Genomic DNA, 26,453 nt, shown 5'->3' with positions numbered 1-26,453 from the left:
GGAGTTTTACTCAGCCATTAAGTGGATGAGACTTCTATACTTGGGTGGAAAATGGGTGGAACTGGAAAACATCATGTTAAGTGAAGTAAGCCAGTCTCACAAGGACTAGTATAACATGGCTTCCTGAATTTATGGAAGCAAGAGGAAAATAAAATAAAAAAGCCAAGAGCATACAAATAAAATTGGATTACCATGAAGGTTAATAGGAAAGGCAAAGTGGATAGGTGAGTGGTGGGGAAAGAAGAGAGGAGGTAAATATGATCAAAATACTTTTGTGCATGAAACTTTTCTGTGTCGAAACCCTTTATTATGCACTATTTAATTATATGCTAATTAAAAAGGAAAATTAAAAAGGGGAAAATAGAAGCACAGACTTTCTGCATAGAAATCAAGAGATGAACTCAGCAGTTGGGGGCCACTGTATGTTCCTGGGAACATATGCAACTTTTGGAAGGAGCTATGAGCAAGCCTGCACGAGCATTTGTGTGTGTGTGTGTGTGTGTGTGTGTGTGTGTCAGTTTTCAGTTGTTTTGGTACAGCCCCAGGTGTGTATATCCAAAACACAGTATCATATGGCACTGCATTCAGATGTTGTGTCGTATAGCAATTCTCTTTTTCTTTTTAAGGGAACGTCCAAACCATTTTCCAAATCAGCTGCAATGGAATAAGGGCTCTAATTTCTCTATATCCACACTGACACACTTTCTATTTGAGTTTTTGTTTTTTAACTCATTATAGTAGTTCTAATGGGTATAAAGTGATAAAGTGGTATCTCACTGTGGCTTTGATTTGCCTTTCTCTGATAACTAGTAATGTTGAGTATCTTTTCAAGTGCTTGTGGGTCATTTATATATCTTCCTTGGGGACGTGTGTATATGTATGTGTATATATGTGTATGTGTGTGTGTACATACACATGTATACACACAGCCTCTTGAGTAGCTAGGATTATAGGCATGAGCCACTGGCATCTGGCTTAATTTTTTTTCTTAATATGAACAGAGGAATGAAATTGTAGCATTAGTTTTGAAAATTCATTACTCTTGCTTCCATACTGACTTTCTGAGAACAGAATTTAGATTATTAAAAAGCTTTTCTTATCTGGGCCCATTCTTACAGTGGAATAGTGCAAACTTCTTATCGATAGCAGAGCTCTATGGCTATTTTATAAGGCTGCAGGGTCAAAAATGGACAGAGCAACCTAGATGCTTGGGCTCAGACCTGTAACTCTATTTATTGAAAAGGCTGAGTTCTGAGGATCAGGGTTCAAACCTAGCTCAGGAAGACAAGTCCACATGACTCTGGTCTTCAATTAACCAGCAAAAAGCTGGAAGCAGAGCTGTGGCTCAAGTAGTAGAGCATGAGCCTTGAGCTGAATGAAAAAGCTGTAAGTGCTTAAGGCTGGTGCTCTACCATTTGAACTATACTTCTACTTTTGTCTTTTTGTTGTTTAATCAGAGATTAAGAGTCTTATAAATCTTCCTGCTCAGGCTAGCTTCAAACTGAAATTCCCACATCTCAGCCTCCAAAGTAGCTGTGGTTATAGGTGTGAGCTATGGGCTCCTTACATGTAAGATTTTATTTCAAGAAATATATTATCAAATTTAAAATTAAATGATCAGTTATATTTATAATTATCAGTGTTATAAATCATACTTTGCCTCAAATTATGTGTTTTTGTTGTGAATAATTTGGACTAAGCCATTTTACTTGTTCTCCTTTATACTTTTCAATTAGCAGATGTTTCTTTTTGCTTACATAATTCGTAAAAGTGTCCTGATAAAGACATTCTGTGTGTTTCTCAGAAGAGCATTTAGGAAGAGCTAAGCCATATATTACAGGAGCTGCCCGTCATGTGCTACAGTTTATGTGTTCTTATTCTGGGTGACTGAAGAACTATAGACATTAGGCATTCCTTCCATGAATAGCCATTTTTGATCAACTAATTTTTTTGTTATTGTTCTAGTAACAAGCTTGAACTCAAGACCTTATGCTCTTGCTTGGATTTTTCATTCAAGGCTGAAGCTCTACCACTTGAGCCATGCCTCCAGTCTGGCATTTTGATGGTTAATTAGATAGGTATCTCACAGACTTTTCTTCCCAGGCTGGCTTCAGATCTCAGCTTCCTGGGTATCTAGGATTACAGGCCTAAGTTACCAGTGCCTGGCTACCAGCCAGTTTTTTATGTTTAAGTAAACCCTTCTTTCTGTACATCCAAAGTTATGCATTTTCCAGTAACATCAAGTAAGAATTTTAAATATAGAGGAAAGAGTTAAGGGCTGGCGGCATGACTCAAATAGTAGAGCACCAAGTAAGCACAAGGTCCTGAGTCAAACTCTGGTACTGGTTAAAAGAAAAAAAATAGATAAAGGTCATAAAAAACAAATTTATAACTATTACTGACACTCTGTCCATAATAAAACAAATAATATAAACTACAAGAACTGGGGCCTGATGAAATAAGAAATCCAGTGAAAACCAGTACACACTACACCCCTTGTGTAATTAGTCTAAAATTTCCACACACCCTGGACCGTGGGCAGCAGATGCTGGGATTAGCACAAGAGAATCATGACAGGAGCCTCTGTATTCATTTTCTACTGTGGTGATAAATGACTACAAATTCAATAGCTTTATGCAACTTGATATCCTGCCCCATGTCTAATGGATCTGCACCCTGAAGATCTACAAAAGCAGCAATCTAGGTGTCATCAGGGCTGGGACATTATCTCAACGTTGCAGTACTCTTCCACGTTCTTGCAGGATTTTGGTGGAATGCAGTTCTTTGTGGCCGTACAAATATGGTCCCATTTGCTGACTGATGGTTGGATGGCAGCTCTTGCCTTCTAGAGATTGCTCTTACATTTTAGACAATGAGGTCTCCCACGACAGCTACTAACTTCTTCAGGGCTCATAGGAGCAAGTTCTGTAACTTCGGTTAGAGAATTCCTCAGTTATGATACCCAAAGTCGGCTGATCAGGGCCCGTATTGTATGTGCAAAATCTTTTCGCTCTTGTCAGGTGATATAATAATAGCCATCCAAGGGGTTATCATTTGTGGATCCCTTGTGGTACATGATTATTGAAATTAGTATATTGTGAACATGATCCTATAAATGACTGCAAAAAGATTTCATTAGTGCATCCATAAATTTTTGCGGGGGTATGTGCTGGTATTGGAGCTTGAAGTAGGATACTGTCTCTTACCTTTTTTGCTCTGCTTCCATGCTTTTTGGTGGTTAATTGGAGTTAAGAGTCTTATGGATTTTCCTAACCGTGATCCTCAGATCTCACTCTCTGAAGTATCTTAAGATTATAGGTATGAGCCACCAGAGCCTGGCAAGGTCCATAAACTTTCAATGTATCTTTACTATGTACAAAGTGCTTGTATATATTTTGCATCATTTGGTTTTCATGACTGTTCATTAGGGAGGTACGGGAGAGATTAGTCCAATGCTAAAAGGGGGAAATAAATCTAAAGGCTGAAAGCAGCAAAGAGTTTGATCAAAGCTTTGCAGCAGATGAATAGGATCCACCTAGTTTCAAGCTTGGGTCTTTCCCTCCTCTAGCCCAGTGTTTTTTGTGTTTTCGAACTGTGTTTGGTGCTGTTTGAAGGAGATATTTCAGGCCTTATTGTGGGCACAGAGGCGGACATGCCTGAGTCTCTACATGCTACAGCTTCTTTCACTGGTTATGTTACAGGATGAACAATTGAAGAATTGCTGCATTTTGCTAAGAACATTAAGGAAATAAAAACAGTTGTAAAAACAGGTCAGAGTGCTGTTCATTAAAAAAAAAAAATCCAAGAGCTTATTCCAATGGTTTTAAGAAGCTGCCGTCTCTTGTAGCAGTTGTTGAACCTTTTTTTTGTGGAAAGAAACAGAACAAATAAAAGAACATTATACACTGGGCTTAAAATGAACCCCTGGGGAAAATGCTAAGCCCCTCCCCCCTCAGTTTTTACTGCTTAATTTTCATACCAGTACCAGCACTGATGCTGGGACTCAGGACTTCCTGCTCTCAGTTGGGCTTTTTCTTGCTCAAGGTTGGCACTCTATCACTTGGGCCACAGATGTAGTTCTGGGCTTTTTTTTCTGGTTAACTAGAGATAAGGGTCTCATGGACTTTCCTGTCAAGGCCGGTTTCCTCAGAGTAGCTAGGATTACAGACGTGAGCTACACACCCAGCTCCCCCTTCACTTTTTCAGTAACTACAAGAAATTCAAACCTTCTTGATGTCTGGCCTCTTGTTTTTCTTTTCATGCAGACACAGACTGGCGGCAGTGTACATGGTCTCAACGGAAGAGGGGTCAGCGTCACTCATCTTTGTGTCAACATAGTCTCCAATTGTCTTCTCTTCATCCTCGATTTCTTCCTTAATATCTAGCTTTAAAATGAGCATTAAAACTTCGTTAGGAGTTTCAAATGAAAGTAAAAGAACAGGACATACATTTTAATTATTTCAAGTACTTTGTGATAACATATATTTCCTTCTCACTATCTTCTTTTTATTACCTTATTAAGAATTGAAGACGTACAAAACAAATTTTACTATAGAAACACATACATATATGTATTGATATATTTGTATATATGCGTACATGCATATATATGCATATATATTTATACATACACACATATATGGTTTATACCCCTATATTTTTCAACCATTTGCCTTGTGGCTTTTGCATTTATGCAATTAGCTAACGGCTCACATGAATGATGTTCCCTGGGCTGTTAGCCCAGGGATGTGCTTCTTGATGCACTTTTGATGGTGCCATTCCAACTTCAGGACCCAGATCCCTTCCCTGCACCTGAAAAGTTTCCTTGTAAGTACTCAGATTGCTGATTCAAAGAAGAAAAGAGGAGAAATAAAGTGACAAGGCAGGATAAAAGAGCAATGAACTAGCTAGGTGCTGGTGGCTCATGCCTGTAATCCTAGCTACTCAGGAGGTTCAGATCTGAGGACCACAGTTCAAAGCCAGCCTGGGCAGGAAAGTCTGTGAAACTCTTATCTCAAATTAATCACAGAAAAAAGGTGGAAGTGATGCTATGGCTCAAGTAGCGGAGCACTAGCTTTGAGCAAAAAGGAGTTTAGGGGCAGTGCCCAGGCCTATGCTGACACATACACACACACAAAAGATGAATTGGGAGAGAAGGGTAGGAGAAGGTAGTGCACTGGGTTGAATGGTGGCTTTAGAAATATATATCTGTGTCCTAATTACTGGGATGTCCAAATGTCACCTAATCTGGAAGGAAACATCTTCATAGTTATAGTTGTATATCCTGGGATAGACACATCCTGGATTATCCAGGTGCATTGTAAATCCAATGATAAATGTCTTCATATCAGACAAAAAAAAAGGAAGAAGACACAGTGAAGACCATGTGACAGGGAGGCAGAGACTGCAATGATGGGCCACAAAAGAAAGAATACCACCTAAAACCACCAGAATCCAGAAGAGGGAAGGAAGGGTTCTCCCCTGGATTTGAATAGGGGATGGGCCTTCCTGGCATCCTAACTTCAGATTTCTGGTCTCCAGACCTTGAGAGAATTCCTTCTGTCACCTCAACCCACATTCTTCATGGCAATCTGATTTTCTGTGTGTACTGATGATTGAACTCAGAGCCTCACACTCTTGCTTGGCTTTCTCACTCACAATGAGTACTCTATCACTTGAAACACAATGCCAGTTCTGTTTCTTTTTGCTGGCTTAACTGGAGATAAAAGTCTGATAGATTTGTCTGCCTGGGCTGGCTTTGGACTGTGATCATCAGATCTCAGCCTCCTGAGTAGCTAAGGTTATAGGCGTGAGACACCAGTGCCTGACTTTGGGATTTTTTTTTTTAATGGAAGCTATTTTTTTTTAAGGAAACTAATACAATGATGGAAACAATTATTTATGAGTTGAAATTTAAAGGTGAATTTAAAGAGTGCTCAGACCATGGCACAATCTAGTAATATAAAGGTGTCCTGAAGGATCTTAGCTTTATTTATATTAAAAACCATATTACTTTATACTCATACCACAATCAAATCTTTCAAATGTATGAAAGAGTATTATCTGTGGAGAGAGATGCTTTTTTTTTTGTACCTCATCCTTACTCAAGTCAGTTTAGAGGCTTTCATATACTCTGAAGGGCATGTCTATCTTAGGAAATGGGACGGAAAATCCAGATCTTTATACAGGTGGGTCTTGAAAAAATATAAGCTACAACTTGGTGAAACAAAATGGTAGCATCTTCTTTATCTCTGAGACTTCTGTTATCTTCTTCCTGGTTCTCCTGCGTCATTTATTTTTGTTTTTATTTTGCAGATTTAGGGGTCCAACTCAGGGCCTCCTACAAATTAGGCAAAAGTTCTACCACTGAGCTACAACCTCAAACTCCTATGCTTGTTTTTGTTTATGTTATGCTGGTCTGGGTGCTGTCCTTGAGCTTTTTTGCTTAAGGCTAGCACTCTAACATGTAAGCCACAGCTCCACTTCGGCTTTTTGGCCGTTTGTTGGAGATGAGGGTCTCCTGCTTGGGTTGGCTTCTAATTGTGCTCCTCAGATCTCAGCCTCCTGAGAAGCTAGGGTTACAGGTGTGAGCCAGAGGTGCCCAGCTATCCAACTTCTAAGTAGTCCTTCAGCCAGCAGAGATTTCTTCCTGTAGATGGCACCCTTCAAGCTCCACCTCTCTTCTGAGTGCTGGTGCTCTACCACTTGAGCCATCCCTTCACTTAAAAGGCTTTTGGGTAGCTAACTGGAGATAAGAGTGTCACAGACTTTCCTGCCTAGGCCCATTTTATACCATGATCCTCCGATCTCAGCCTTCTGAAAAGCTAGGATTAAAGGCAGGAGCCACCAGCCCCTAACTCATGGCAGAGCTTCGATTAGAAATATTTACTTTTATCTTTTTTTGTTGGTCATGGGACTTGAACTCTAGGCCTGGGAACTGTCCCTGAGCTCTCAGCTCAAGGCAAGCACTCTACCGCCTGAGCCACAGCGCCACTTCCTAGAAATATTTAATATCCTTTCCCTATGCCATTATATAGTGCCAGAGAAAACACTGCCCATAGAAAATGCAATTTCTAGGTGCCAAATATAACTTTATACATTTTAGACTATAAATGCAAAGAGGAAAGGACTGAAAAGAAAACAAATGTATCACTTACTAATAACTGAGGTTCGCGATGTTCATCCACAGCTGGAAGTCCAGTTATTATTTCTAGTAAAACCTATGAAGACCAAAAAGATCCATTAGTATAACAGGAAGACAATCTAATAGAAGGAGTATGGATCTGATTGATGAACATGGCGTTTCTCATCTCTTTTCCTTCATGAATGCTTTGAGTCCATGCTAGCCATGACCATTTTTTTCTATTGACAACTTGTTAAAAAAAACCCAAAAAACTAGCTCTACCCAACGTGTGTCTGGGAACTTCCATATCTATCCATTTCTTTTAGAGGCTGTGTGTGTGTGTGCGTGTGTGTACTGGGACTTGAACTCAGGGCCTGGGTGCTGTACTTGAACTTTTTCCATCAAGGCTGGTGCCCTACCACTTAAAGCCACACCACCATACCTCCACTTCTGGCATTCTGGTAGCTAATTGGAGATAAGAGTCTCATGGACTTTCCTGCCTGGACTGGCTTTGAATCATGATACTCAGAACTCGGCCTCCTGAGCAGCTTGAGTACAGGAGTTTGCAACTGGCACCCAGTGTCAGGGGATTCTTCACAAGCATTTTCTTTATAAATATTAGGACTATTTTACAATCCTATATCTTAAGTGCCATGAAGCTACATTTTCATCTAAGAAATGTAATTGAAAAAGACAGATGATCACAAACAAGACCACACTAAAGCTACCAGCACAGCTATGTTTACTGCAGCATTATTTACCATAGCTCAGATATGCAACCAACTCAGATGTCCCTCAGTAGATGAATGGATCAAGAAAATGTGGTGCTTATACACAATGGAATTCTATGCCTCCATCAGAAAGAATGACCATTGCCCCATTTGTTAGGAAATGGAAAGACTTGGAAAAAATTATATTAAGTGAAGTTAGCCAGGCCCAAAGAAACACAGGTCCCATGGTTTCCCTTATTTGCAATAACTAGTATATGTCTGAGACAAACAGAAAAGGTCAGATAAGTTGTTAGGCGAAATGAACCCCAAGATAAGGACTCAAATGTTTTTCTTTCTTGCTATGGTTTCTAACATATTTATAAGACGATTTCTTTGTTGCTTTGTATGTCCCTCCCCCACGGTATAACCCCTGTTTTCACTGTATTTGATGTTGGTATAATTTGCGGAGGGGAAGGGAAAAAACAAATTGTTTAATAGGGATACAGGTGGACCCATTGCAACAATGAGATGTACAGGATGTTATGTGGAAAAACAAACTTTACAACTTTGGCGCAGGGACAGGGGGGTGAGGGGGCAGGAGGAGATGGGAAGGGATGGGAAGGGGAAACAAAGGAGGAGGCAACAATGCTTGATAAGAAATGTATTCATTATCTTGCCCATGTAATTGTAACCCCTCTGAATGGTATTTTCACACACACACAAAAAAAGACAGAAGAAAGACCAACCTAGTTTCTCTGACAACTCATTCTCTACCCTCTACTCTGTCTTAAAAATTATTAGGAAGCCAGACACTGTTGGCTTACATCTGTAATCCTAGCTATTCAGGAGGCTAACATCTGAGGATTTCATCCATGATCTGAGGATCATGGAAACTAGCCTGGGCAAGAAAGAATATGAGACTCTTTCCTCCAACTAACCCCTACAAACCCAGAAGTGGAGCTGTGGTTCAAGTGTAGAGCACTATCCTTGAACAGAAAAAGCTGAGGTGGGGGGGGCGGGGTGCTCGGGCCCTGAGTTCAAACCTCAGTACTGGTACACGTGTACACACACACACACACACACACACACACACACACACACACACACACACACACACACACACACACACACACACACACACACACACACACACACACACACACACACACACACACACACGGGAACAGACTATTAGATCAGACAATGCCAAAAAGTGGGAAATGAAAGTCCGTATTATATGACATGATTCATTTTGCACACTGACTTAATTTAAGCTCCAGCATAATTCATGGCAAGGAAATAACTTCTCACAGTAATTTTAAAAAATCAACTAAATTTTTTATATACTGCAATGTTTTTATGAACTTTATGATGCAGATTAATGTGCATAGTTTAGATCTTTATGCAAGAGAACTAAGCAAGACAGGCATATTAAAATACTCTTTCAATTTCACAGCTGTGGAAGACTGATTCTTGTGTGTGACTTACCACACCGAAGCTGTATATGTCAGATTTGGGAGTTATTTCTCCTCGCAGTGCCTCAGGTGCCATGTACGCTGTTGTGCCCACAATTCTGCTAGTCACGACTGTCTGGGATAACTTCTCAGAAGCACGTGCAAGGCCAAAGTCAGATATTTTGGCAGTAAAGTCTTTATCTAGCAAGATATTTGCACTGGAAAAAATAGTCAAATTTGGAGAAAGCAGTGTTTTTCTTCCCAACAAAGTCAAACAGTTGTTTAGATAGACATATGACGGAACGGACATACATATCTGTGCACACACATATATACACATATGTATGTGCACACACACACACACACACATATTAGCACGCATGCTAATAGCATTTCCCTCTTTAAACAATTGTCATTTTTATGTGCTTGGAATTTTGTAACAGATTATTGTCATGTATCCCTGCCCTACTGTGTTGAGGAAGATTCTGAATTCCTCCACTCTGTTTTGGTGCCCTATTGAACTTCTTTCTGATTCTGCTCCCCTCCCTCTTCCTAGTCTGAGGTAAACACACTTCCCTTCCAAAGGTTCTTCCATAAGATTAACTCATACCTTTCTACCAGTGAGGGACAACATGCCACAACTGTCCTTCTGTATCTGGGTTTGAAAAAAGTTAAAAAGTATTTTTCCTCATTCCATTCCTAACACCTCTCAATTTATTTACAAACCAGAGTACATCAATCATTCATTTACAAACTCAAGTACATCAATCATTCATTTCTTGAAGCCATTCTTTTGTATTAGGTTACCTGAAATCCTGGCAAAATTAAGGCTCTAAGATCTTTTTTCTTTCTTTTTCATTTTTTGATGCTGATACTGGGGCTTGAACTCAGGGCCTAGGTGCTATCCCTTAGTTATTTTGTTAAGGTTGGTGCCCTACCACTTGAGTGACAGCTTCCCTTCTGGTATTTTGCTGGTTCACTGGAGATATGACTCTCACAGATTTTCTTGCATGGGCTGGCTCCGAACTTTGCTCCTCCTTCAATCTTAGCCTCTTGAGTAGCAAGCATTACAGGTGTGTAATACTGGTGCCTGGCCATAATGCTGCATTCTTATTATAATTTTCTACGGTATCTCATTATACTTATGATCAAAGTAAAATGTTTGCCTGGGTCTACCAGGAACCACAGGACTTGATTTCTTGCATACTTTTTTGATTTTCTCATCTGTCATACTCATGCAGTCATACTGAATTTACCTCACTTCCCCTAATCATTATGCATCCATACTCTCTCATGACACCATGAGAGAGTGGTTCCATGAGAGAGTGGAACCATGTGGTTCCTTCTGCTTGGACTGTTCCTCTTTCCATCCATCTTCTTTCTATAACTTCCTTCAAATATACTCCCTTATTTCCTGCACACTCCCTAGGTCTCAGCGTAACTTTCTTGGGAAACCTTCTTTATATTTATATTAACTACAATATTAAATACCAAAATTTGACTACGATTTTGTGATTGATCAGTGCTAAATTTGACATATGCTACTTTTCCTTAATTAAACCATGTGCAGTGCCTAGGCCCCAGCAGGAAAATATTTAACTAAATAAATACATAAGAATAAAGGGAACTGATATTGTACCATCTGTAAAGAGATGGAAAGACTTAGAGAAAAATTATGTTAAGTGAAGTTAAGCCAGGCCCAGAGAGACAGAGGATCCATGTTTTCCTTTATATCACTGGGTGGTATTCAAGTGTATGAAATGTATTAACTGAAATACAGTAGCTTCAAAAGAGATCTCAAGTAGTGTAAATCCTTACAAAGCCCAAATCAAAGTTCAACAAAATAAAACATCAGGAAGCAGGTACTTGAAAGAAGTGGGGAGTTGAGGGCCAAGGGTAGAAAAATGAAGGGGAGAAGAGGCGGGGAAAACACAGACAAGAATCTAAGGCATATCCTACAAAATAAAGAAGAGTGAGGGAAGAGGTGGTAGGGGAGGGATGGGTGAGAATGTTGAAAAGGGTCACACTGATCCAGATATATTTATAAACTGCTTTGTTAAGTAGCAACTCCTTTGTACAACTACTTAAAGATAATAATTATAAAGAGAAAGAAAGAGAAATATATTCATGAAGGATGAAGGTGAGTAAAAATAGAATAGTGATCTTAGAACCAAGAAGTCAATCTAATTTCCATAAGGTGAATGTGTTCAAAAGAAATGGAGTTGACATGGTTCCACAAAAAGAAAAAAAAAAAAGTCAAATAGAGTGAATACTGGAAATAGGCCACTGGGTTTGGCATAAAGGAGAGGAGAACTGTTTAGTGGGAAGACTTCTCTCATGGGGTGATGGGGAAAAATCACCTAGCCCTCTAGGTTAAGACCTCATGTCAACAGTGAACAAAAAGAAAGCAAGTGATTCTTCCAAGATGGCTTTCCAAAAGCTTTTTCATATTAATGTTTACCTTTTAATATCTCTATGAATGTGGTGGTTGTCGTGTAAAAAACAGATACCATTAGCTGCCCCCTGAGCAATCTTGCATCTCATGTGCCAGGAAAGTGGTGGAGTGCCATCCTTAGGAAGAGACAGACCAATTTGAAAAAAAGGAGAATAACACATACATAGGAAATATACAAAAGACTAATTTGCCAGGCAGCCACTGAAAATTGTATCACCAAGAATTCAGGATTATAGCTGGGCACCAGTGGCTCACGCCTGTAATCCTAGCTACTCAGAAGGCTGAGATCTGAGGATCATGGTTCAAAGCCAGCCTGGGCAGGAAAAGTCTGTGAGACTCTTATCTCCAATAAACCACTGGGAAACCGGAAGTGGTGCTGTGGCTCAAGTGGTGGAGCGCTCTCCTTGAGCTGAAGAGCTGAGGGACAACGCCCAGGCCCAGAGTTCAAGCCCCACGACTGACAAAAAAAAAAAAAAAATAACAATTCAGGATTATAAATTTTTAGGTTGTTAAAAAAATGATCTCTAAATAAGATCAAATGGGGCTTAGCATTTCTTACTTGAAGATAAAATATGTGTAAAGGCATCTTCAATGTCTATCCTTGATGGATAATTTTATGTTTTAAATTACCATCTAAGAACTGACATAACTATAGATGTATTTGTATGTATATATACACATGTAGGTATATATATATACTTACATATATATGTATATATGTACACACACATACACACATATATTTTATTTTGTGTGAGTTGGGACTGGGATTAGAAGGGAAGGCCTTAATACTCCCTTTGCGTTTTCCACTCAAGGCTGGTGTTATACCACTTGAGCCACACCTCTACTTCTGGCCTTTTGCTACTTAATTAGAGATAGGAGTCTCTTAGATTTCTCTGCCTGGGCTGGCTTAGAACCATGATCCTCAGATCTCCTAAGTAGCTAGGATCACAGGCACAAACCACAGCACTGAGCTTTAATTATATATATTTATACAGAGCAGGAAAAATATTAAGTTTAACATAGCTTAAATGATCCTGTCAGAAAATGAGCATTTTTATTCCAAACTAGAAGCAGAAGTCCAGGCAATCTTGAATAACAGATATCTTACCAAACATGATAGTCTGTCTAGCAATGAACCGTTGGGCATGTAAACATATACCAAGCAGAGGTCATCGCCTTCACTGGAGAATCCAAGCAATTCTACTAAGTTCTCATGCTGACACCTGCAACAAATGGTTTTCTATGCAAAATTATAATAGACAGTGATGTATTCAGTGGAAGAAGTTATTCAACTGATAGTATTTACAGAAAATCAGATCAAAGAAAATGTTACATATCCTTTACAATTCCTGTTTATGTTTGTATATGTTTATTATAAGCTAATATTTTTCTGTAACTAAGTTCTCTTTTCAGTAATACTGACTGACATTAGAAGCAGGATTCTCTATTTTATGGTCAATGGTCAATAATTCAGATCACCGGGATGGGAAACAGTTTGACTAAAGAGTAGGCTGAGTCTTATCTGTGTTCAGCTCCACTTTCAATGACAGCATAAAATAGATTTCAAGAAGCTTGTTGAAACTTTATAATACTTCTAAACATCTTTGCCTGTCAAAGTGAATATTTGTATTCCAAACCAGAAACAGAAAGCCTCAGTTCTTTTATAAATACTAACTTACCTAAGGGTCTATTATTCTATAAACAGGTTTTTTGTTTTTGGTGCCAGTCCTGGGGCTTAAACTTGGAGCCTGGGCACTGTTCCTTAGCTTCTTCTTGCTCAAAGCTAGTGTGCTACCACTTGAGCCACAGTTCTACTTCCTGCTTTTCAGTGGTTAATTGAAGCTAAGAGTCTCACAGCCTTTTATGTCTGGGCTGGCTTCAAAGTGCAATCCTTAGATCCCAGTCTCCTGAGAAGCTAGGATTACAGGAGTTTTTCTAAGGTATTTCCACAATTGGTCTCTCATGAATTCTGGGAGCAAAATACCAGGATGATGGAATAGCTGAAATTCCATGTAACTTTGTTGTGATTTAAAATATTGACTGCTGTTTAATCTGGTTATAGAACTGAAGACCACAGTATATAGTAATTTTTATGCTGTATTTGCAAATATCTACAGTTGATGACATATTTTGGTTAAGAAACCAGGTTCTTTATAATTGCTTTGTGCTTTTCCTCTGTATCACACTGTCACATTAGCACTTACTTTGCCATGACTTTTATTTCCTGGTCAAATTGTTGTTTCAGTTCTTCAGTACTAATGTCAACCATCTGAAAAGAAAATACAATGTAGTACATTGCAATAACCCCATGGCTCTTAAAGATAAAAGGAGGCTCATGAGATAATTGGCTGATTTGTTCTCATTGAAATAGTAAAGTAAGCTGGGTGCCAGTGGCTCACAACTTTAATCTGTTCTACTCAGGAGCCTGAGATGTGAGGATCACAGTTTGAAGGCAGACAGGCAGGAAAGTCCCTGATACTCTCTTATCCCTAATTAGCCAGTAAAAAAGTTGAAAACGGAAGTGTAGCTCAAGTGGTAGAGCACCAGCCTTGAGTGAAAAAACTGAGAACATGAGAACTGAACTTCAAGCCTCAGTACCAGGAGACACACACAAACACATACACAACAGAAACAATGCTATTTTCTCATTTTATAGAACAACTGGTATCTAGAAGTATTAGTGAGTTGCTCAAGGTCCAGAGTTTGTTAGTGAATAGAAAAAAAAAATCTCTTTGAATTATAACTACATTGCATAGAAACTTTGAAAATACTGTTTAATAGAAAATATAAGCAAATCTGAATGCAAGGACAAAATAAAACCTGCAAAAACATCTGTAATACACAAGTGCCTGTACTATAATCATATGGAACTTTTGAGATTTTCTGGATATAGCCCCACATTTAAAATATAACACGTCACTAAATAAAAAGTGAACACTGCAATAGAAATGAGAACAAAGGGCATAGACAAGAAAATTTTCAATGCTTTCTTCTTCATGTGTATTTTCTAAGCTTTGTTTTTAAATGGGAAAATCAATGTAAATAAGTGTACGTGTATGTACCTATATCTATACATATATACAAAATACTTTTAGTATTTTACCATTTAATCTATTTTGTGTGTGACAGTACTGGTGTGTGAACTCAGGGTCTCTGTAATGTCCCTTACCACTTGAACCATAGTTCTATTTCTGGTGTTTTGCTGGTTAATTGGAGATAAGGTTCCCATGGACTTTGTGATCCTCAGATCCCAGGCTCCTGAGTAGCTAGGATTACAAGTGTGAGCCACTGGCACCCAACACCATTTCAATCTTGATGCTGTATAAAGTACTATATAGAATAGGGCTTTCCCACTTGATTTAGTGAATATTTCGAAATTAAATGTGTGATCATACATATATGTGTGCAACTGTTACTCTCAGGCATGAAGCTCGTAAGTCTCAAAAGATCATCAGAGTTTTAAATGTTAAGAACTACCAGTTTAGAAAGCATGTATTTAAGTAAAACATAGACCTCAGTAACAAACTTCATGAAGTTCATGAATAACCTTTGTGAAGGTTAATATAAAGTTCATTGCATGGAACCCTAGGAAGCAGCTCTTCCTTCAGTCTCTCACTTCTGAAGATAGAACTTACCGCTGCAAGCTTTTTCACTGCTACCGCTGTGTTGTTCACATAACCTTTATACACAACTCCGAATCCTCCCTCACCCATTTTACTGCCACCCATAGAAATGGGGCGTTCATCAAAATCATTTGTGACACTCTTCAGTTCATAAAATGAAAAATTATGAAAACCTATAATGTCAAAAATGCAAAAAAATGGGCTTAAGTAAAAATCAAATTGGTATCAATTCTGTATTTTCTCAATTTGAAGATACATATGCAAAATATATGTCAATATGTATGTACACATATATAATACATTTTATCCACATAAATCACAAATTTGGATAGTTTATATATATATCAAATTCACAAACTATTTACATATATATATCCAAATTATACACACACACATATATATAAAACTGGATAAAGTCCAATCTCTACAATTGCATTTGTGTGTGTGTGTGTATGTGTACCAATCCTGGGGCTTGAACTCATGGACGAGGTACTATCTCTGAGCTTTTTTGCTCAAGCCTTGCACTCTACTACTTGAGCCACAGTTCCACTTCCAGCTCTTTGGTGGTTAAGCGGAGGTAGGAGTCTCAATGGATTTTTCTTCCTGAGCTGGTTTTGAACTGTGATCTTTAGAATCTCAGCCTCCTGAGTAACTAGAATTATGGTTATCAGCCACTGGTGCCCAGTGAGCATTTTTTTTTCCAGTTAGCATTTTTTAAAACTACTTATTTCTTTCTCGGCATATTTGCATGTCCTGCTGCCTACAGTCACAGATAACTCCCTGATTAATGGAATGAAAAAGGTGCTTAATAAATTAGAAGGAAACCCCCACAAATCAGTACTGTTAATGCCCCTGGCTGCTTCGCAAGCAGGACAGATTTACTTTAAAGCAGTGATTTGTGTTCATAATGAATTCACTCATGGAAAAGACTAAAAAGGCTAATTACTTGGAATAAACAGGTAAGGATGATAATTAGGAAATTAACATACTGAAAATTTTAAAGGAAAGAAAGAAAATGCTACTTACGTATGTCACTGATTTCTACATTCTCATTCACTGAATTTGTGGAGTCCGGTGGCACATAGTTTTGTTCAAAATTTTGCACGGGTATCACAGATATTTTTTCTTTTTCATAGAAAGGCATCTGTTTCTGTGGAACTGTTATTGCTTCTTTAGGATGGAGAATATTATCAGCTTTGGGAATAGCATCTGCAAAATAGAATAAAATACAAGCTGAAAAGAATGAAAGAGACTCATGTTTCAGGTTTGTTTAGCGAAAAGGTAAGAACATGAATTGTTTCAAGCTGAGTGCTGGTGGCTCACATCTGTAAGCTCAGCTACCCAGGGGACTGAGATCTGAGGATCGCACTTCAAAGCCAACCCTGGCATGAAAGTCTGCGAGAGTCTTATCTCCAATTAAACATCAAAAGCCAAAAGTAGTTATAGCTCAGGTAGTAGAGTATCAGCCTTTAGCAGAACAGCTTAGGGACAGTATCCAGACCCTGAGTTCAAGCCCATCTTCTCTCTCTCTCCCTCATATTCTCTCTCTCTCTCTCTCTCTCTCTCTCCCTCATATTCTCTCTCTCTCTCTCCCTCTCTCTCTCTCACACTCACACACACACACACACACACACACACACACACACATACACACACAAACGCGCCCGCTTTTACTCTTGCTTTTATCCTTCTACTCTATTGATACCTTGCTCATACCCAGTTACCTGGCAATAAAAGACTTGCAGGAGCAAAAAACTCATTTTGGACCAAAAGATCCACAAGTTCTCCAACAGTGCAATTTGTGGTACCCCAGTCAAACAGTAATTCAGATGTGGGACTTTTCCCACTTTGAAGTAATGCCTCGAATCTCCTTAAAACAAATAAAAAGAAATAAAATTAGCACATGAAAACAGGAATTAATCCCCTCTGCCCCTGCTTAACTCATGGCATCACCCGTGGGATTAAAGGAAAGAGACAGCAAGATAACCTGCAAGAATTAATGAGACAGGAGATAGGCAAGAGCAGAAGACAGAGATGATAACAGAGAGTAGAGGTGTGACTCAAATAGCAGAACACTAGCCTGGAGTGAAAAAGACAAGCAAGAGTGCAGAGCTCTGAGTTCAAGTCCCAGTGAACACACACACACACACACACACACACACACACACACACACACACACACACACACACACACACACACACACACACACACACTAGCCTGGAGTGAAAAAGACAAGCAAGAGTGCAGAGCTCTGAGTTCAAGTCCCAGTGAACACACACACACACACACACACACACACACACACACACACAAACACACACACACACACACACACGTGGGGAATAGAGCAAAAACTGCAAAGAAAAAGAGAAACCAGGCCAGATACCTGTGGCTCACGTCTATAAACCTAGCTTCTCAGGAGGCTGAGATCTGAGGATTATGTTCAAAGTCATTCCAAGCAGTAAAGAGTTTCATCTTCAATTAACCAGAAAAAAAAAAAATCTGGAAACGGAGCTGTGGCTCATGTGGTAGAGGGCTAGTCTTGAGCAAAAAAGCTCATGGATAGCTTCTAGACCCTGAGTTTTAGCCTGAGAAGCAACACGCACACACAAAAACACACACAACTAATCAACCAACCAACTACGAATCCATCAAACAAAACAAAACCCTCCCCAAAAGAAAACCATAAAAGGCTCATAGTGTCTCTTCATAATTCAGAGGTTCAGTTTTTAGACTTCACTTCAATATTAGACAGTTATTTACACCTTTATCATTCCCGTGATGTAAACATTTAAAAAGAAGAATGTTGAGTGTTACCTGATGTGAAACTGATTGTATCTTTCATCACCAGATGGCTTTTTAATGGCAACTGCTAATTTCTTCCATCCTTCTTGAGGGTCCATAAAATCTGACAGCTTCCTAATTAGTCCAACGTTCAAGTTCCGCACATATGTTGATGGGGTTATGGGTTTGTTCATCTTCCACTCCTGAAATACGAGTAATTCTCTGTTAAATTTTACAGTGGTTTCAGAGATGACATCTGCAAACTGATAGATCAATATTTGCTGTATTGTATGAAATGCTGGCAACTGATTATACCCTAAACAACAACAACAACAACAACAACAACAACAAAAAACACTCCAAAGCCAACTACTTGGTTTCCTAAGACATTCAAATTTAACTTCATCTAATTGTCCTCTGAATTTGCTTTCTTTCCTCATCTGTAAATATCAACTCACACTGAAGGACTTTGTTCTGATGCTGGTGTATGGGTGTACAGGGGCTTGAACTCTGGCTGGGTGCTGTCCTTCAGCATTTTCTTTTTCCCCTCAAGGCTATAGCACTCTACTTGAGCCATTGATTCCCTTCCAGCTTCCTGAGAAGTTCATTGGCGATAACTGTCTCACTGACTTTCCTGCCCAGGCTGGCTTCAAACCATGATCCTCAGATCTCAGCCTTCTAGGTAGCTAGGATTATAGGCATGAACCAACCTAATTCAGGTGGAAATTGCGAAATATAATAAAGTCAGTGTCAGCTTGTGAAACCCAAATGAGTTCCCAATCATATGTCTCTTCTCAAACAGACATACTATGGTGCCCCAGAGAAGAGGTCAAAATACTTTGGTCACAACAATCACTAAAGCTTTAAGACTGTACCTCCTTAGCACTCTGATCGGGGAGAAAAATGGTGATTCTAATATCTAAGAATTCTGAAATAGGGCTGGGAAGGTGGCTCAGTGGTAGAGTGCTTGCCTTGCATGCCTGAGGCCCTGGGCTCGAGTCCTCAGCACCACATAAGCAAAAAGAAAAAAGCCAGAAGTGGCGCCGTGGCTCAAGTGGTAGAGTGCTAGCCTTGAGCTGAAGAGCTGAGGGACAGCGCCCAGACCCAGAGTTCAGGTCCCAGGACCAGACCTCCCCCCCCCCAAAAAAAAGAATTCTGAAATAATTAAGATGACCATTTTTTTTTTTTTGTCTGTCTTGGTTATTCCTGGGGCCTGGGTGCTGCCCCTGAGCTGTTTTTGCTCAAGGCTAATACTCTACCACTTGAGCCACAGCTCCACTTCCATCTTTTTTGCTGATTAACTGGAGATTAAGAATCTCACAAACTTTTCTTACTTACCCAGGCAAACTTTGAGCCATGATCCTTAGTTCTCAGCTTCCTGAGTAGCTAAGATCACAGGTGTGAGCCACCCATGCTTAGCAAAATCATCAAGTGTAATAAAGCCTCATTTTGTCATGTAATAGGTGATCAAAAATAGAAATTATTATTTTCTGGCAGACTTTTCTTTAAACAAATGTGCAGTTATTTTTAAGCTCAGCTTCCAGAATACTGGAGAACTAGTATGTTACAAAAATGAGATCTGAGAATATAATAAACTTTTCGGTAGTCTTATTTTATTTTTATTTTTTTGGTCCGGTTGTGGGGCCTGAACTCTGGGCCTGGGCGCTGTCCTTCAGCTCTTCAGCTCAAGGCTAGCGCTCTACCACTTGAGCCACAGCACCACTTCCGGCATTTTTCTTTTTGCTTATGTGATGCTGAGGAATCGAACCCAGGGCTTGCAAGGCAAGTGCTCTATCACTTGAGCCACAGCACCACTTCCCTTTTTTTCCCTGCTTATGTGGTGTTGAGGAATCGAACCCAGAGCCTCATGCATGCAAGGCAAGTGCTCTACCACTGAGCCAACTTCCCAGCCTAGGGTAGTCTTATTTTGTCAAGCAAGACATTTTAAATATATTTATTACTTTTAAAAATATATCACTCATTTCTATTCATTCTCTGTAAAATATGCCAGATGACCATCAATATGTGGTTTTGAGTATCTCAACATCCTTTTTATGTACAAAAGCTGATACTTTCCAGAGACTTTTTACAATGAGAATATGTGTTGATGTGCTATACATTAAATATATATTTAAAAATTTTAAATAATTTTTAAAATGCCTAAACACACTAAAATATTTAACATCATTCACTCACTCCCATATTACTGGATGTCTACTTTGTGCTAAATTGTAATCTGGGTCCCTAGACATAAGGCATTAGAAGAATTCGGGGGAAAAAAGATATAAACTCATGGAGCTTCCATTCTAATAGAGGAAGACAAGCAATAGCCAAATGAATGAGTTCTAGAGCAAGCTATATGACACAAAATGGAATGAAAAAAAAAAAGGACACTTTGGAGAGGATGCTAGACTAAGGAAGAGAAGCAGTAAGAGACTAATTAGAAAGGTACACTAATAATCCAGGTGAGAGGCACCAGAGGCTTGGACCAGAGCATAGTAGAGAGAAGGTGCAAAAGTCCTGGGACATTGGATGTTTTCTGAGGTACTGCCAACAGAATCCTCTGTGCTGATGTGGAGACTGGAAAGATGGGACTAAGTCTTTTTAACATGAACAGATTTCCTGATAAGTATTTAGATCAATGAAGACTGTGGAAAGAGAAACTCTAGCCTGGAAAATCAGGAGCCTGTCAGGACAGGAGAGCAAACTTCCAATGAGTTAGCATTAAAGCAGGAGTACAGGAATATTTGGGGTGTGTGGGGTGTGTGTGTGTGTGTGTGTGTGTGTGTGTGTGTGTGTGTGTGTGTGTGTGTGTGTGTGTGTGTGTGTGTGTGTGTGTGTGTGTGTGTGTGTGTACCAGTACTGGGACTTGCTTGAACACAGGGGTGCTTGGGCATGGCCCCTTATCTTTTTCACTTCCAGCTTTTTGCTTATTAATTGGGGGGAGTATCAAGGACCTCCCTACTTTGGCTTTGAACTACGATCCTCTTCAGATCCCAGCCTCCTGAGTAGCTAGGATTACCAGGTGCTAACCACCCGTGCCGGCCAAACACAAAAGAATTCTTTAAGATTTTTTTAAAAAGTTGAACTTCTTAAACAAATAGATCTTCAAAGATTCCTTCTGGCGAGGGAAAAGAATCCGGGTGGGTGTGTGGGGTGGGGTGGGGGGCCACATTTGTTGTCCATTCCAGAGGGCTAAAGTTGCTTCCTCGCTTTCCCAAGGGCTTAGCTTATGGTCCTTCTGTCTCCTCTCTGGCTGCCAAGCTCCCAGGTTCCTGGTGTTCAAGAAAAAACGCTTTCCTTTCAGAAACATACCCCCTCCGGGGAGCTGAGGAGCCCCCCAGGGGCAGGTCCGCCCGAGCCCCAGGTGGGGCCCACTGACTCCCCTTCACGCCTAAGGTTCATCCCCCAAGTCCCACCAATGGTGGTTTCTGTGTGGGCCGGTGCCAGGGCTTGAACTCAAGTCTGGGCGCTGTCCCTGAGCTTCTTTGGCGCTCTACCAGTCGAGCCACAGAGCCACTTGCAGCTTTTGGGTGGTTAACGGCAGAGAAGAGGCTCAAGGACTGTCCTGCCAGGGCTGGCTTCGAACCGTGATCCTCTGAGCGCAGCCTCCCGAGAGGCCGCTGGGCCGGCCCACCGACGCGGGTGGAGCCCAGTCCCCCCGCACCCACGTCCTAACTTCGCTCCCTCGGACCCTCAGACGGACGATCTGCGTTCTGCAGGGGGTCGCGCGACGACCGCGGGGCAGAGGGGGCCTGGGGCTCGGCAGATCGCCGGTGCGGGGAATGAACACGCTCGGGACCCCTTACCTGCGCGCGTGAGCCAGCCTGGGCCGCGGGCTCCACCAAGACCACCACGGAAGGCACCAACACCCGGAAGCGCGGGGCGGAACCAACGGGAAAGGCCCGCCTCTCCGCGCCCTCCCTAGCACGTTCCGCCTCCCGATTGGCTTCATGATCCATTTAGCCCCGCCCCCGATCCACCCACCACCCCCCACTCCTCCCAATCGTTCTCTAGATCCGCCTTGTTCCCTCCCCCCTGGTCCCTCCTCACCCGCCACGCCCCCGTCCCGCCCCACCCGGCCTCTCCCTGTCTCCTCATTCGATTACTACACGCGCCCCCCAGCGGCCCCACACCTCGAAAAGCTCCCCTTGTGCCTGCCTGCCCCTTTAAGTAGGTCCCAGTCGGAGGCAGAAAAATCGTTACTTCTTCCGGACATGCGCACACCCGCGGCCGGCGTGGTGCTCGGCGGAGGCGCTCACCTGGCCCGCAGGTAGGGCGGCCGCCAGGTGCGGGCTCCGATCGCACCGGGAGCGGGGGACGCGCGGGGCCGGAGCGCGGAGAGGCAGCGTGAGGCCTGGTGTCGGGGACGGTTGTGGATGGGAAGAGGCTTTCGATCTGCAGCCCGCGGGTGTGGGCTGGGCGGCGGCGGCCGGCGCGCGCAGAGCCGCGGGCACCTGCCCGAGGCTTCTAGGGGTCCCCCCCACACCGCAGCTGGCACCCCCCCCCACGGAGCCGCACCTCGGCGCCCGACCTTTGGGTGATCAGAGGAGGCTCAGGGACGGTCCCTGCCCGAAACCGGCTTCGAACCGTGATCCTCCAGTGCCAGCCTCTTAAACAGCTAGCCTAACACACACACACACACACACACACACACACACACACACCATGCGAAGCCGGCTTCGAACCGTGATCCTCCAGTGCCAGCCTCCTAAACAGCTAGCCTAACACACACACACACACACACACACACACACCATGCGAAACCGGCTTCGAACCGTGATCCTCCAGTGCCAGCCTCCTAAACAGCTAGCCTAACACACACACACACACACACACACACACACACACACACACACCATGCGAAGCCGGCTTCGAACCGTGATCCTCCAGTGCCAGCCTCCTAAACAGCTAGCCTAACACACACACACACACACACACACAACACACACACAATGCGAAGCTGGCTTCAAACTATGATCCTCCAGTGCCAGCCTCCTAAACAGCTAGCCCAACACACACACACACACACACAAACACAATGCGAAGCTGGCTTCGAACTATGATCCTCCAGTGCCAGCCTCCTAAACAGCTAGCCTAACCCTTCACACACACACACACACACACACACACACCATGCAAAACTGGCTTCCAACTATGATCCTCCAGTACCAGCCTCCTAAATAGCTAGCCTAACCCTAAACACACACACACACACACACACACACACACACACACACACCCCATGTGAAGCTGGCTTCAAACTAATCTAGCCTAACCCTTAACACACACACACACACACACACACACACACACACCTTACGAAGCTGGCTTCAAACTATGATCCTCCAGTGCCAGCCTCCTAAACAGCTAGCCTAACCCTTCACACACACACACACACACACACACACACACACACACACACACACACACCATGCGAAGCTGGCTTCGAACTGTGATCCTTCAGTGCCAGCCTCCTAAACAGCTAGCCTAACACACACACACACACACACACACACACACCATGCGAAGCTGGCTTCGAACCGTGATCCTCCAGCGCCAGCCTCCTAAACAGCTAGCCTAACACACACACACACACACACACACACACACACACACACACACACACCATGCGAAGCTGGCTTCAAACTATGATCCTCCAGTGCCAGCCTCCTAAACAGCTAGCCCAACACACACACACACACACACAAACACAATGCGAAGCTGGCTTCGAACTATGATCCTCCAGTGCCAACCTCCTAAACAGCTAGCCTAACCCTTCACACACACACACACACACACACACACACACACACACACACACACACACACACACCATGCAAAACTGGCTTCCAACTATGATCCTCCAGTACCAGCCTCCTAAATAGCTAGCCTAACCCTAAACACACACACACACACACACACACACACACACACACACACAAACACACCATGTGAAGCTGGCTTCAAACTAATCTAGCCTAACCCTTAACACACACACACACACACACACACACACACACACACACACACACACACACCTTACGAAGCTGGCTTCAAACTATGATCCTCCAGTGCCAGCCTCCTAAACAGCTAGCCTAACCCTTCACACACACACACACACACACACACACACACACATACACACACACACACCGTGTGAAGCTGGCTTCGAAATATGATCCTCCAATGCCAGCCTCCTAAACAGCTAGCCTAAGACACACACACACACACACCATAGGAAGCTGGCCTCCAACTATGATCCTCCAGTGCTAGCTTCCTAAATAGCTAGCCTAACCCTTTACACACACACACACACACACACACACACACACACACACACACCATGCCAAGTTCCCCTATCCATACATTCTCCCCAAGTATGCTTGTTTCATTAGCTGAGAATGCTTTTGGCCACCCCCCTCCTTTTTGGTTTTGCAGAAAGAAAATGCCATTATTCTTCAAAGGTCTGTGCCGAACAACTGTGGCCTCCATTACTTTGTTTTCCATCACCCGCAAGGTGCAAGCTGCACCATTCCATCAGAGACTTGTTAGAACACCTGTCTTTTTGGATTGTGTCTCTCTCAAACACACACCTCTAGTGGTCCATTGATAGTGAAATAGAGTTTAAGTCGTTAGCTGGGCATTCAGTACCATTCATCGTTTTAACCCAGCTGTGTTTTCCATCATTTTACCAATTCCCTGCCCCTACTGCCCTGTGAACTCTCTATTCTTATAAAACACATTGCATATTTTGTTTGTACATTAATTACTTAAGATGTCCTCTATTTTCTTTCTCTTGAATCAAGGACTTAAATGATTGGTACTTGCCATCTGCCTTCCTGATTTTTTTTTTTGTCTGTCCTGAGCCTTGAACTCAGGACAAGGTTGGCGCTCTACCACTTGAGCCACAGCTACACTAGCAGCTTTTTTGTAGTTAAATGAAAGTAAGAGTTTCATGAACTTTCCTGCCTGGGCTAGCTTCAAAACATCATCCTTAGATCTCGTCCTCCTGAGTATCTAGGATTACAGGCATGAACCACTAGTCCCTGGCTTGCCTTCCTGATTATTCTAGGCAAAAGTAATCCCTTCTTTCTTTCTGTTTATTCTTCCTTTTTTTTCCCCTAGATGCAATGGCTTTCTTTATTGTATTTATTTATTTATTTATCCATTCACTCATTATTTTAAGTAGTTGTACAAGAATTATTTTAAGTGGATTTCAGTTCAACAAGTCAGATTATGAGTGCAGTGCAACTTGATCAATATCCCCTCCTTCTACTCTTAGAGCTCTTATTTTGTAATGGTTGTTTTGTTTACTCAACAGTATTGGTTATGGACCTAATAAGTGTTTGAAATTATTCTAAATGTGACTTTTTCAGCAGTGAATAAAGAATATACATTTTCTGTTAACGGGGAGTTGACATTAGGTTGGGAGAGATAGCCAATGAATGAGAAACACATTAGCTAGATTTGCTACTCAGAAAATCAGACGGTTTATGGAAGAAATGATTTGGAGATTCTTACAGGTTATTGGACAGAGGAAACCTCTGAGAACGTGAATCCTAAGAGGTGCAGCCATATGGTTAAGGAAGGAACAACTGAACAGCAGAAATGGTGTGAAGGTTTTGAAGGTCAGAGTGATGCGTATAGAGGATAAAAGAATAAAGGCAGAAGGCAAAAGACAGGGTCCAGAATCAAAGTGTCTTTGGAAGCTAGAGTATATAATTGAAGCTTTATTATAAATGTAACTTGAAGGCTTAGAAATGTAAACTTGATGGTTTACTTTTTATGTGATAATTAATTTATGGCAGTACTGGGGCTTGAACTCAGGGCCAAGATGCCCTCCTTTAGCTTTTATTTCACTTAAAGCCAATGCTTTGCCACTTGAGCCACAGTTCACAGCTTCACTTCCAGCTTTATTTATTTATTTCTGGCTGGTTGATTGGAGATAAGAGTTTCACAGACTTTCTTGCCTGATCCGGCTTTAATCATAATCCTCAGATCTCAGCTTCCTGAATCACTAGGATTTCAGGTGTGAGCCACCAGTGCCCGGGTCCATCCTGTCAGTTTATGAGTACAGTGCCACTCGATCAAGGTCACCCCTTCCATCATTCTCCCTCATTTATTCCAATCCCACCCTTTCCATCAAGTTACTGGCTTCTATTTTCACATATATACTTTGAATGTGATAACTATATTGTCTTATTCTTCCTTTCCATTCATCTTGGTTTACTTTTTAAAGGAATATTCTGAATGCTACATGGAGAATGAACATGGGTATTAGAAACAAGTATTAGAAG

At 41.6% G+C, this 26,453-nt stretch overlaps 2 protein-coding genes across 9 annotated transcripts in view; one reads left to right on the top strand and one right to left on the bottom strand.

Annotated features, from left to right (window-relative positions):
- Positions 1 to 2,365: 2,365 nt before the first annotated feature.
- Positions 2,366 to 22,039, bottom strand: Irak4 (interleukin 1 receptor associated kinase 4). 4 transcript variants are annotated; one of them, XR_011376016.1, is made up of 13 exons: positions 21,963 to 22,039; positions 18,187 to 18,356; positions 17,093 to 17,238; positions 16,395 to 16,577; positions 15,381 to 15,541; positions 13,950 to 14,014; positions 12,854 to 12,968; positions 11,749 to 11,858; positions 9,322 to 9,505; positions 7,158 to 7,220; positions 4,227 to 4,385; positions 3,207 to 3,859; positions 2,366 to 3,119 (listed from the first exon to the last, which is right to left on the bottom strand). XR_011376016.1 is itself a non-coding variant. In XM_070039294.1 (12 exons), exons 2-12 carry the CDS (start codon positions 18,345 to 18,347, stop codon positions 3,824 to 3,826), a joined length of 1,383 nt encoding a protein of 460 aa, XP_069895395.1. In that variant the 5' UTR covers positions 18,348 to 18,356; positions 21,963 to 22,039; the 3' UTR covers positions 2,366 to 3,823. The 4 variants fall into 4 exon arrangements, 3 of the variants coding, with proteins under 3 accessions (XP_069895395.1, XP_069895401.1, XP_069895406.1); XM_070039294.1 differs by having other exon boundaries at positions 2,366 to 3,859; XM_070039300.1 differs by lacking the exon at positions 21,963 to 22,039 and adding an exon at positions 21,119 to 21,192 and having other exon boundaries at positions 2,366 to 3,859.
- A 352-nt stretch (positions 22,040 to 22,391) lies between these two features.
- The window catches only part of Pus7l (pseudouridine synthase 7 like), a 38,347-nt gene continuing 34,285 nt past the window's right edge, over positions 22,392 to 26,453 (top strand). For all 5 annotated transcript variants that reach the window (XM_070039272.1, XM_070039279.1, XM_070039284.1 and 2 more), the window contains exon 1: positions 22,392 to 22,426. The gene's annotated coding sequence lies outside the window, so the exon portion shown is untranslated. The remainder of the gene's footprint in view (positions 22,427 to 26,453) is intronic.

The sequence above is a fragment of the Dipodomys merriami genome, unplaced genomic scaffold (genome assembly GCF_024711535.1).
Source record: "Dipodomys merriami isolate MVZ:Mamm:240054 unplaced genomic scaffold, mDipMer1.0.p SCAF_10, whole genome shotgun sequence".
NCBI classification, from domain to species: Eukaryota; Metazoa; Chordata; class Mammalia; order Rodentia; family Heteromyidae; genus Dipodomys; species Dipodomys merriami.
The sequence above is the reverse complement of the archived record's forward strand: the minus strand, read 5'-3'. Positions and strand labels throughout refer to the sequence as shown.

What these genes read in the sequence shown, in the direction of transcription:
- Irak4 (XM_070039294.1), bottom strand. Translation starts at nt 18,347, where the DNA reads ATGAACAAACCCATAACCCCATCAACATATGTGCGGAACTTGAACGTT. An exon ending in ATTCATAGAGATATTAAAAG is followed by an intron (nt 9,506 to 11,748) that starts GTAAACATTAAT and finishes TATTTTTTCCAG; the next exon opens with TGCAAATATCTTGCTAGATA. An exon ending in AGAGGCCAGACATCAAGAAG is followed by an intron (nt 3,860 to 4,226) that starts GTTTGAATTTCT and finishes CACAAAAAAAAG; the next exon opens with GTTCAACAACTGCTACAAGA.